The sequence below is a fragment of the Entelurus aequoreus genome, linkage group LG27 (assembly GCF_033978785.1).
Source record: "Entelurus aequoreus isolate RoL-2023_Sb linkage group LG27, RoL_Eaeq_v1.1, whole genome shotgun sequence".
In the NCBI taxonomy this organism is placed as follows: Eukaryota; Metazoa; Chordata; class Actinopteri; order Syngnathiformes; family Syngnathidae; genus Entelurus; species Entelurus aequoreus.
In genome coordinates, this window is record NC_084757.1 from 15,258,760 (window position 1) to 15,272,299 (window position 13,540).

At 38.2% G+C, this 13,540-nt stretch overlaps 1 protein-coding gene across 3 annotated transcripts in view; it reads right to left on the reverse strand.

Annotated features, from left to right (window-relative positions):
- Positions 1-13,540, reverse strand: part of kita (KIT proto-oncogene, receptor tyrosine kinase a) — an 88,086-nt gene that overhangs the window by 57,416 nt on the left and 17,130 nt on the right. For all 3 annotated transcript variants that reach the window (XM_062039525.1, XM_062039524.1, XM_062039526.1), the window contains exon 9: positions 11,820-12,004. In XM_062039525.1, coding sequence (XP_061895509.1) covers positions 11,820-12,004 — 185 coding nt within the window. The remainder of the gene's footprint in view (positions 1-11,819; positions 12,005-13,540) is intronic.

The following is a 13,540-nucleotide window of genomic DNA, read 5'->3' on the forward strand; positions in this document are numbered from 1 at the left end:
AAACTAAATATGACAAATTGTATTATTTGTCTCCAAAATGAAATTAAATCAATCAATCAATGTTTATTTATATAGCCCTAAATCACGAGTGTCTCAAAGGGCTGCACAAGCCACAACGACATCCTCGGCTCAGATCCCACATCAGGGCAAGGAAAAACTCAACCCAATGGGACAATGGGAAACCTTGGAGTGGACCGCAGATGTGGGGACTCCCCCCCAGGGTGACCGGTGCAATGGACGTTGAGTGGATCTAGCATAATATTGTGAGAGTCCAGTCCATAGTGGATCTAACATAATTGTGAGAGTCCAGACCATAGTGGGGCCAGCAGGTCAGCAGTGCAGAGACGTCCCCAACCAATGCACAGGCGAGCGGTCCACCCCGGGTCCCGACTTTGGACAGCCAGCACTTCATCCGTGGCAAATGAATGATTCTAATGTGTAATGGCTGTACAGTTAAATATTTTAGTTATAATGGTAGTCAATGGGTACTTTTATGCCTCATACTAAACTACGGATGGAAATTGAAAACCGGTTCTTGTTCAGAACAGGATCTTAATATATCAATTCCTTGGAATGGCTTCAAACGACTCCTCATTACATAATGTTCGCGGTGACGTCAGACAGAAACATGTATCCCAGGCGGCTTAAACGTTTCAAAGCTTGGCTACAGTTGACAAAAAAGCTGGCACCAGCGCTACTTGTAATAATTGCAAGGTTGCTATTTCATCAAAAACATTTGAACACAGCATGCAATAAAGTTTTTTTTTTTAACTGCGCCAATCTCATCCACCCAGCAGCAGTACCACTAGCTAACACTGCCTATCATGTTAGCGCCATTTGCCTACTGGTCAAAGCTGCTATTACCCGTTCAATTGAAATGAATGCCTTCTCATTTAGATGAGCATGACAAGAAACGGGCTCTGAGGTGGGCAGTACGAGCTCCGGTTCAGGTCTCTCCTTTCACCGAGGCAGGGAAAAGTACACTCGGGCCAGGAACGACGAATGTCACAGAGCAGTGACTAAGTTTGTGGTCAAAAGCTTGCACCCATTTGCCACAGTAGACGCTTCTGACTTTCGGTTGCCGAATGTTCAATTGTAGTCAGAGAAAAGTTGAATTTTTTTTTTCCAACCAGACTTTCACTCAGTTATTTCCGTTATACAGTTGGAACTCAAACAAATAGAACAATGTGTAAAAGTCCATTCATGTAAGCATGTCAACTTCAAATGTGAAACTAATATGTGATATTAACTCATTAAATGCAAAGTGGGCAGTGCCTCTGGATTGACAGACCGGGGTGGTGGTTCCTCTCCTTAAAGGCCTACTGAAATGACATTTTTTTATTTAAACGGGGATAGCAGATCCATTCTATGTGTCATACTTGATCATTTCGCGATATTGCCATATTTTTGCTGAAAGGATTTAGTAGAGAACATCGACGATAAAGTTCGCAACTTTTGGTCGCTGATAAAAAAAGCCTTGCCTGTACCGGAAGTAACGTGACGTCGCAGGTTGAAGGGCTCCTCACATTTCCCCATTGTTTACACCAGCAGCGAGAGCGATTCGGACCGAGAAAGCGACGATTACCCCATTAATTTGAGCGAGGCTGAAAGATTCGTGGATGAGGAAAGTGAGAGTGAAGGACTAGAGTGCAGTGCAGGACGTATCTTTTTTCGCTCTGACCGTAACTTAGGTACAAGGGTTCATTGGATTCCACACTTTCTCCTTTTTCTATTGTGGATCACGGATTTGTATTTTAAACCACCTCGGATACTATATCCTCTTGAAAATGAGAGTCGAGAACGCGAAATGGACATTCACAGTGACTTTTATCTCCACGACAATACATCGGCGAAGCACTTTAGCTATGGAGCTAACGTGATAGCATCGTGCTTAAATGCAGATAGAAACAAAAGAAATAAGCCCCTGACTGGAAGGATAGACAGAAGATCAACAATACTACTATCAGGAGACACCGAACCAAACACTGGACCTGTAACCACACGGTTAATGCTGTGCCGCCTGTCAAAGCCTAGCAATGCTGTTGCTAACGACGCCATTGAAGCTAACTTAGCTACGGGAACTCGTCAGAGCTATGATAAAAACATTAGCGCTCCACCTACGCCAGCCCTCATCTGCTCATCAACACCCGTGCTCACCTGCGTTCCAGCGATCGACGGCGAGATGAAGGACTTCACCCGATCATCGATGCGGTCGGCGGCTAGCGTCGGATAGTGCGTCTGCTATCCAACTCAAAGTCCTCCTGGTTGTGTTGCTGCAGCCAGCCGCTAATACACCGATCCCACCTACAGCTTTCTTCTTTGCAGTCTTCATTGTTCATTAAACAAATTGCAAAAGATTCACCAACACAGATGTCCAGAATACTGTGGAATTTTGCGATGAAAACAGAGCTGTTTGTATTGGATATAATGGTGTCTGAATATTTCCGCTTCAACCATCGACGTCACGCGCAAACGTCATCATACATAGACGTTTTCAAGCGGAAGTTTCCTGGGAAATTTAAAATTGCACTTTATAAGTTTCTTTCATCTCCGTAATATCGCTAAAATTCGTTCCATCTTGTCCACTAGCGACACTGAGATCATTATTCATGCGTTCGTTACGTCTCGTCTCGATTACTGTAACGTATTATTTTCCGGTCTCCCTATGTCTAGCATTAAAAGATTACAGTTGGTACAAAATGCGGCTGCAAGGCTTTTGACAAAAACAAGAAAGTTTGATCATATTACGCCTATACTGGCTCACCTGCACTGGCTTCCTGTGCACTTAAGATGCGACTTTAAGGTTTTACTACTTACGTATAAAATACTACACGGTTTAGCTCCAGCCTATCTCGCCGATTGTATTGTACCATATGTCCCGACAAGAAATCTGCGTTCAAAGAACTCCGGCTTATTAGTGATTCCCAGAGCCAAAAAAAAGTCTGCGGGCTATAGAGCGTTTTCTATTCGGGCTCCAGTACTCTGGAATGCCCTCCCGGTAACAGTTAGAGATGCTACCTCAGTAGAAGCATTTAAGTCCCATCTTAAAACTCATTTGTATAATCTAGCCTTTAAATAGACCCCCTTTTTAGACCAGTTGATCTGCCGTTTCTTTTCTTCTCCCCTCTTCTCCCCTGTCCCTTGCGAGGGGGAGTTGCATAGGTCCGGTGGCCATGGATGAAGTGCTGGCTGTCCAGAGTCGGGACCCCGGGTGGACCACTAGCCTGTGCATCGGTTGGGGACATCTCTGCGCTGCTGACCCGTCTCCACTCGGGATGGTTTCCTGTTGGCCCCGCTGTGGACTGGACTCCCGCTGATGTGTTGGATCCACTGTGGACTTGACTTTCACAATGTTATGTCAGACCCACTCGACATCCATTGCTTTCGGTCTCCCCTAGAGGGGGGGGGGGGGGTTACCCACATATGCGGTCCTCTCCAAGGTTTCTCAAAGTCATTCACCGACGTCCCACTGGGGTGAGTTTTTCCTTGCCCGTATGTGGGCTCTGTACCGAGGATGTCGTTGTGGCTTGTACAGCCCTTTGAGACACTTGTGATTTAGGGCTATATAAATAAACATTGATTGATTAACCCGGCCGTATTGGCGTGTGTTGCAATGTTAAGATTTCATCATTGATATATAAACTATCAGACTGCGTGGTCGGTAGTAGTGGGTTTCAGTAGGCCTTTAAGAAGGGGAACCGGAGTGTGTGTTCCAACTATCGTGGATCACACTACTCAGCCTTCCCGGTAAGGCCTATTCAGGTGTACTGGAGAGGAAATTCAAACCTCAAATTCAAGAGGAGCAGTGTGGTTTTTGCCCTGGTCTTGAAACTGTGGACCAGCTTAGTGTCTACCTATCTTTGTGAACACTTTCAGTCCGGTTTCAGGGCAAATCACTCTAAGGAGAAAACAACAAAAACTACTAATGATCTATTGCTAACTATGGATGCTGATGCATCATCCATGTTGCTGTTACTTGATCTTAGCACTGCTTTCGATACTGTCGATCATAACATTCTATTAGAACGTATCAAAACACGTATTGGTGTAATACTCTTAGCCTTTTCTTGATATGACTCCTATCTTACTGACAGGATGCAGTGCATCTCCCATAACAATGTGACCTCGGAGTATGGTAAGGTAACAGGGGACTTCTTGGCCCTCCACAGTATGAAGTCACCTAGCGGCAGCGTCTACATGCTGCCGCTAGGTGACATCATACACAAATACGGTGTTAGCTTTCACTCTTATGCTGATAACACCGAACTCTACATGCCCCTAAAGCTGACCAACATGCCAGATTGTAGTCAGTTCGAGGCGTATCCAAATGAAATTAAACAATGAATGTCCAGCAACTTGTTGCTGTCATGATCCGTGGCCCGGATCATGTTTTGTTATGTTCTGTTAGTTTTGGACTCCCTTAGTTCCTGTTTGTGCACCTCTGGTCTGTCAACCACTAATCAGAGAACTATTGATATATACCCCCCCCCCCCCCTCGTGACAGATCTGTCACAAAGGGGGGGGGTTCGCATCTTACTGCAGGGTTGTTCTTCCAGGATGCAGACAGACAACTCCGGACAAGGCGTGCAGGTAGGAACATGATTTATTCCTCAAAAATCAAACACGTACCAAAAACAGACCACAAGCAAAAAGAAAGTGTGCCGATCGCACAGGAAGCTAAGGCGAGACTTAGCGCAGGAATCGAGAAACATAGGAGACAAGGAATTTACCCAACGTAACAGTTGCATGTAGCAAATGATGAAACCAGACTGAGCGTGGCGAGCAAGGTGAATAAATAGCTCTCTGATTGGTGGTTGACAGTAGCTGAGCGTGCTGACCACTAACCAGAGGCAGGTGAACCCAATTAATCCCCATGGAAACTGAAACAAACCCAGAGGTGCACAAACAGGAACTAAGGGAGTCCAAAACTAACAGAACATAACAAAACACAGATGTGAGGCCACGGATCATGACAGTTGCATCTTAACGCTAAGAAAAGGGAAATGCTGATTATCGGTCCTGCTAGACATCGGCATTTAACATTTGACAACCAAACAATTACAGAAAGCGACTCGGTAAAGAATCTCAGTAATCTTCGACCCAACTCTCTCGTTTGAGTCACACATTAAGAGTGTTACTAAAACAGCCTTCTTTAACCTCCGTAATATCGCTAAAATCCGTCCCATTTTGTCCATCTCCGACGCTGAGATCATTATTCATGCGTTCGTTACGGCTCGTCTTGAGGGGCCACATCTGCGGTCCCTTCCAGGGTTTCACGTTGTTCCCATTGGGTTGAGTTTTTCCTTGCCCTGATGTGGGATCTGAGATGTCGCTGTGGCTTGTGCTGCCATTTGAGACATTTGTGATTAAGGGCTATATCAGTAAACTTTGATTGATTGATTTATATAGTCTTGTCAGGGTTCTGGAGGGTGCTTGGGAGTTTGCCCAACCAGTACCCTGGGGACACGTTGGGGTGACTATGTCTCCCGGCTGGCCTGAAAATGCCTTTGGAGCTGGACAAAGTGGCTGGGGAGAGGGAAGTCTGGGCTTCCCTGCTTTGGCTGCTGCCCCCGCGACCTGACCTCGGACAAGCGGAATAAGGTGTATGGATGGATGGCATATAAATGACCAATTCAATGTGGGTTACCAAGTCTCCTGATTTAGCTGCTGACGTATGTGGTAACATATTTTCAATTGTATTATTTGATCAAAACTATTATTAATCTACTGTTAATAGCTGGTTACTTTCTGTGGTATATTATTGACTGTTTACAGGTGTGATCACAAATATAAAAACAATACACAGTATGGCAGTCTGACAATATCAATTAAATACTGCTGTGGATATTTGTACCAATCAGCCGCCTATCCCTAGCATGGCTTCCTGTAAACTTCCTGTAAGTCCTTTAAACAATAACAAAAAACGACCGGAAAGACGATTTTGTGATAATAAAAATATTGTTCTAATCACTGTAGTATCGACCATATACTGTACTGATACTATTTAGGGCAATGCAGCGCACCGCTAGGACCCTATTTAAATTCCAATGTTTTTTATTATTATTATTCTTCCAGTTTAATCGCCTTTTTGAAGCCCTTAATATGCACGAAAACTCCCCGAATTTTGAGGCGGGGGATTAGTTAGCTGCTATCTCACTAGCGAGGACGCTACATTGCGTTGAGTACACAGCCGTTCGCTTGTCGCTGTCAAATTTGCGTGATACAGCAAGAATGTGTCATCAACATGCATTATCACGGTATGACGAGAGTAGAGATGTACGATAATATCGGACTGCCGATATTACCAGCCGATAAATGCTTTGAAATGTAATATCGGAAATTATCGGTATCAGTTTCAAAATTATCGGTATCGGTTTCAAAAAGTAAAATGTATGACTTTTTAAAACGCCTCTGTACGGAGTGGTACACGGACGTAGGGAGAAGTACAGAGCGCCATTAAACCTTAAAGGCACTGCCTTTGCGTGCCGGCCCAGTTACATAATATCTACGGCTTTTCACACACACAAGTGAATGCCACGCATACTTGGTCAACAGCCATACAGGTCACACTGAGGGTAGACGTATAAACAACTTTAACACTGTTACAAATATGCGCCACACTGTGAACCCACACCAGACAAGAATGACAAACACATTTCGGGACAACATCCGCACCGTAACACAACATAAACACAACAGAACAAATACTCAGAACCCCTTGCAGCACTAACTCTTCCGGGACGCTACAATATACACCCCCCGCTACGCCCTACCCCTCCCCACCTCAACCTCCTCATGCTCTCTCAGGGAGAGCATGTACCAAATTCCAAGCTGCGGTTTTGCGGCATGTTAAAAAAAATAATGCACTTTGTGACTTCAATAATAAATATGGCATTGCCATGTTGGCATTTTTTTCCATAACTTGAGTTGATTTATTTTGGAAAACCTTGTTACATTGTTTAATGCATCCAGCGGAGCATCACCACAAAATTAGGCATAATAATGTGTTAATTCCACGACTGTATATATCGGTATCGGTTGATATCGATATCGGTAATTAAGAGTTGGACAATATGGGAATATCGGATATCGGCAAAAAAGCCATTATTGGACATCTCTAGACGAGGGTATTAAAAGCTCAATCGTTGGCCAAATTTATATAATTTATATATCATGTAACCTCGATATCGCGCAACTCTAGTGGATTACTTATTCCATGCAATTTGTTCAAAATTTAAATATGGGCATTCAATGAGTTGATAAATAACTTCATGTGTTCGCCTTTTTTGGATTGAAGTTGACTGAAATATTTGAGCAAAAAAAATAGAGAAAAAATTGCAATCCAAAAGGTTTGTGTACACAACACAACACAACTCCCTGATTCTCCCTGGTGGAACTTAGCTGCTAGTAAAGTATGCATACCACAGAGGTTTAAAATATGACTTCTTTAAAGTTTTGTCAAGTATAAATAATGAGTGTTGCTGTTTTTGAACAATGCCCTCAACACCTTTGGAAGACACAACAATCTTGAACACGTTTTTTCTTGAACATTTTTCAAAATATGTTTTTACGACAGCGTGTTCTTCTGTTTTTCCAGCTGTGGTGAGTCATTGTGTGCATGTGTGTACGTGTAGCGGTGAGTTCCTTTGTGTCTGGCCTTATTGTTTGCTCCTCTGTCCAGCGGGCTGTAATAAGCTGTTTAGAGATAAGAAGCTTTCTCTCCACTTCAAATCTGAGAATGCAGAGTCTGCAAGAACAAATCCCCCAGTAAACCTGTCAGTGAGTTCTAAAGCCCTGCGTGTTCTCCGCCTGCCGGAGCTCACTGACACCTCCGAGCCTCCTCCAAAAAGGCCCCCGGAGCAGCCGTCGGGACACTTCCCCGCCTCGCTCACCCACACTCCTGCATCCGGCGGCGAGAGCGTGGGTGGCTCTCTCAAACCCCAACCAGTCACGCCATGCTGCCTCTTTGGGGGACATTGTTTGGCAGATGGGGAAGCCGTTATGACACGGCAGATTTGGATTCCCAAAGTAAACAATGTACTCAAGCTATGCATCTTATCGGAGCCTGTCATGTCACAGGAACGTGTCAGAGTGTTTATGGCAGACGGTTCAGCTTTGCCAAAATCTTGCTTTTAGTCAATATTTGGAGTTGGGACAGATTGCCTCGCCGGATCTCATTTTCAAATATGTGATTATTGTAGTCAGATGCATTTGCACTGTACTTAAATCAGAAGAAAACACACAAAATATGTACTGCCTTTAAAATGTATCATTTGGAGCTATTCAATACTAGAATGACTAATCTTTAGCCTTTCATCTGGAACCATATTTGGTAACTTACTGTAAGCGGGTGTTCAGAACTGAACCCTCCATGCTTCCCTATGAGATAAAATCTGTGTTGAAAAAATGTTGTTGAACATTTAGCGTTTGTCTACAGTACATTCAGAACAGTAATAATATAATGTAATTTAATTTGATGTCAGCAAGAGCACATTTCAGGATTATATGCAGATTAAAATGATGTTTGACAAACACTATATTGCCATAAGTATTTGGCCACCTGCCTTGACTCACATACAAACTTGAATTGCCATCCCATTCCTAACCCATAGGGTTCAATATGATGTCAGGGCACCTTTTTCAGCTATTACAGCTTCATCTCTTCTGGGAAGGCTGTCCACAAGGTTGTGGAGTGTGTTTATAGGAATTTTCGACCATTCTTCCAAAAGCGCATTGGTGAGGTCACACACTGATGTTGGTCGAGAAGGCCTGGTTCTAATTAATCCCAAATGTGTTCTATCAGGTTCAGGTCAGGACTCTGTGCAGGCCAGTCAAGTTCATCCACACCAGACTCTGTCATCCATGTCTTTATGGACCTTGCTTTGTGCACTGGTGCACAGTCATGTTGGTGATGTATGGCTTAGATGCAGCTGCTCGGCCATGGAAACCCATTCCATGAAGCTCTCTGCGTACTGTACGTGGGCTAATTGGAAGGTCACATGACGTTTGGAGCTCTGTAGCAACTATGCGCATCAGCATCCGCTGACCCCTCTCTGTCAGTTTATGTACTAAGCAACTAAGCCAACTACGTGGGTTAGTTGCTGTTGTTCCCAAATTCTTATAATAAAGCCGACAGTTGACTTTGGAATACTTAGGAGCGAGGAAATTTCACGACTGGATTTGTTGCTCAGGTGGCATCCTATGACAGTTCCACGCTGGAAATCACTGAGCTCCTGAGAGTGGCCCATTCTTTCACAAATGTTTGTATAAACCGTCTCCATGCCTAAGTGCTTGATTTTATACACCTGTGGCCGGGCCAAATGATTAGGACACCTGATTCTGATCATTTGGATGGGTGGCCAAATATTATGGCAAAATAATGTATTTCAGTTTAGCCCTTTTAGAAATAACAAATATGTTTTTTAAGGAAAGGTTAATCATTACTATGATATATTTTACATATATTGTTATGCCATTATACGAAACACTAAATATTGTTTAGTTTTTTAGTTGCACATTTAAAAATAAATACATAATAATTTAAAGAAAACAGTTTGGTACTTCGAATTTTTTATGATTAGATTGTAGAAAAATGATAAGAAAAATATTTTTTATAAATTGTAATAGTAAGATGAGACTATACACATTTTTTCCCAAAATGATAAGGATTTAATAAAATATTTACAATGATATTATAATATATTATTATTACATTTATTAATCCATTTTAAATGTCTATATTTCATTATTTTTGTATTGTTTTAAATATTTTTAAGTCAAATTTTTTTCCAAAATGATAAGGATTTAAAAACATATTTAATAGCATTAAAATGTACGGAAAAGTGAAAAATAAATAATAAATGATATATAATTAAAATATATATATAATTAAATAATATACAGTATATTATAAAATATATATTATTAAAATGATTGGGATTGTTTTTCATAATGCCATTACTTTATGGAAAAAAAACAACGATATTCTAATATATTATTATTACATTTAATAATCCATTTTAAATGTCTATATTTCATTATTTTTGTATTGTTTTAAACTTTTTTTAAATCACATTTTTTTCCAAAATGATAGGGATTTAAAAACATATTTAATAATAAATAAATAATATACAATTAAAATATATATATAATTAAATGATATATATTATATCATATATATTATCAAAATGATTGGGATTGTTTTTCATGATGCCATTACTGTATGGAAAAAAGAATAGATATTCTAATATATTATTATTACATTTAATAATCTATTATAACTGTCTATATTTCATTATTTTTGTATTGTTTTACATATTTTTAAGTCAACAATTTTTTCCAAAATGATAAATATTTTAAAACATATTCAATAGCATTGTGTAATGTAAGGAAAAGTGAAAAATAAAAAATATATAATTAAAATATATATATAATTAAATGATACATATTATATCATATATATTACTAAAATGATTAGGATTGTTTTTCACGATGCCATTACTTTATGGAGAAAAAAAATAGATATTGTAATATATTATTATTACATTTACAAATCCATTTTAAATGTCTATATTTCATTATTTTTGTATTGTTTAAAAAAAATTTAATTCACATTTTTTTCCAAAATAATAGGGATTTAAGAACATATTTAATAACATTAAAATGTAAGGAAAAGTGAAAAATAAAAAAATAAATAATATACAATTAAAATATATATATAATTAAATTATTTATATTATATCATACATATTAAAATGATTGGGATTGCTTTTAATGATGCCATTACTGTATGGAAAAAAACGATATTCTAATATATTATTATTACATTTAATAATCCATTTTAAATGTCTATATTTCATTATTTTTGTATTGTTTTAAACTTTTTTTAAATCACATTTTTTTCCAAAATGATAGGGATTTAAAAACATATTTAATAATAAATAAATAATATACAATTAAAATATATATATAATTAAATGATATATATTATATCATACATATTATCAAAATGATTGGGATTGTTTTTCATGATGCCATTACTGTATGGAAAAAAGAATAGATATTCTAATATATTATTATTACATTTAATAATCTATTATAACTGTCTATATTTCATTATTTTTGTATTGTTTTACATATTTTTAAGTCAACAATTTTTTCCAAAATGATAAATATTTTAAAACATATTCAATAGCATTGTGTAATGTAAGGAAAAGTGAAAAATAAAAAATATATAATTAAAATATATATATAATTAAATGATACATATTATATCATATATATTACTAAAATGATTAGGATTGTTTTTCACGATGCCATTACTTTATGGAGAAAAAAAATAGATATTGTAATATATTATTATTACATTTACAAATCCATTTTAAATGTCTATATTTCATTATTTTTGTATTGTTTAAAAAAAATTTAATTCACATTTTTTTCCAAAATAATAGGGATTTAAGAACATATTTAATAACATTAAAATGTAAGGAAAAGTGAAAAATAAAAAAATAAATAATATACAATTAAAATATATATATAATTAAATTATTTATATTATATCATACATATTAAAATGATTGGGATTGCTTTTAATGATGCCATTACTGTATGGAAAAAAACGATATTCTAATATATTATTATTACATTTAATAATCCATTTTAAATGTCTATATTTCATTATTTTTGTATTGTTTTAAATATTTTTAGGTCACAAAAGTGATATTGAATATATTTTTTTATTTTTTTCAATGCGATGACTCCACATGCAAGGCAGGTGTAACTTTGCACGTGTTGTTGTGATTGTGTCGCTGGCTTACCGCTGATGGAGAAGAGCGTGTAGGCCTGCTCTCCCTCTACTGTAGCCACACACTCCAAAGTATTGAACCGTCCCCGGCTGACATTCACCCGACTCTCCACCTCCGTCTTGCCAAACGCAGGACTGAACAGTGTGATGGTAATGATGTTCTGCTCCTCCTGGGTGGCATTCACCTGCTGGGAGCACCTGGAACAAATCAATCAATCAATCAAAGTCTATTTATATAGTCCTAAATCACGAGTGTCTCAAAGGGCTGCACAAGCCACAACGACATCAGATCCCACATCAGGGCAAGAAAAAACTCAACCCAATGGGATAACAATGAGAAACCTTGGAGGAGATGTGGGGACCCCCGTGGGCGACCGGTGCAATGGACGTAACAAAGGGGGTGGAGGGCAACAATGGAGGATTATTTCAACATTGTTGATACAAGAAAATCCGGCAGAGTCAGCAAACTAGTCATTAGTCGTTTTGGTTGAGACACAAGCGAGACATGCTGACTTAAGACTTTCACGAGACACACAATGATTTGTTGTTGTTATTTTAGTCAGGCACTTATGTGGGCAACCTTCTGTTGGTCCTAATGTTAATAACTAACAGAAAGAAGAACAAGTCAGAGTAAAAATTTCATTATCAGTAATAAAAAACATTTTTATAGAGGTAAGCAATTCCTTTTCTCTCTTGTTCTGTTGTTGTGATGCTAATTGAGCTAATACTACATTTACTTGAGTGTTTTATTATAAAACAGCCATTATGCTATTTAAGCTAATGCTAAGTTTGTGGTAATGTGCTATGATGCTAGCCCAGCTAATTATATATATGACTTCAGCTTGTGTTGTATTAGGGAATTCATTTTTAACTGAACACAGTTTTAATGGTAAGTGAGCTGCTTTTTTACAGTATTTTTTGTAGTATATGTCTTTCATAACATAGCTGTGATGTTAATTGGTGTATTGCTTTATGCTGTGTTTAATAGTATAAAACAGGGGTGTCAAACTCATTTTAGATCGGGGCCCACATGGAGAAAAATCTACTTCCAAATGGGCCTGACTGGTAAAATCACGGCACGATAACTTAAAAATAAAGACAACTTCAGATTGTTTTCTTTGTTTAAAAATAGAACAAGCACATTCTGAAAATGTACAAATCATAATGTTTTTTTTTTACACTTGCAAGTTGCGGTTTATAGTATTCTACCTTTATTTGTCGTTATTTATACTTTCTGAATAAATTATGTGATAATGTTCATTAGTCAACTCATGGGTGTTCATTTTCAATCTATCAAGATAAAAAAATGATATACAAATCAAATTACAGGATGTTATTTATGTAGTTCGCTCATTTTCCTCGACTGGTGCACTAACACCATGTGGTTTATTATTATTTTTGAATATGTAACATAATCTACAAAGATTCAAAGAATTGCTATTGCGACATCTAGTGGACACATTTTGAACAGCTGTTTCTTTCATTCAAAAATTTCGGCTCATTTTTATACTTAGCAAACTCATCCCGCGGGTCGGATAAAACCTGTTCGCGGGCCTTACGTTTGACACCCCTGGTATAAACCATATACTGTATACAAACAAAAATATGAACGAATATATGAATTACATTTCTCAAAGTAGCCATTTTGACATGTGAAAATAATAACTTGTGGGACAAACACACTAGGATTAAACCATGAAGGAGTTATATTCTTGGTGAGAATCCAGATAAAAG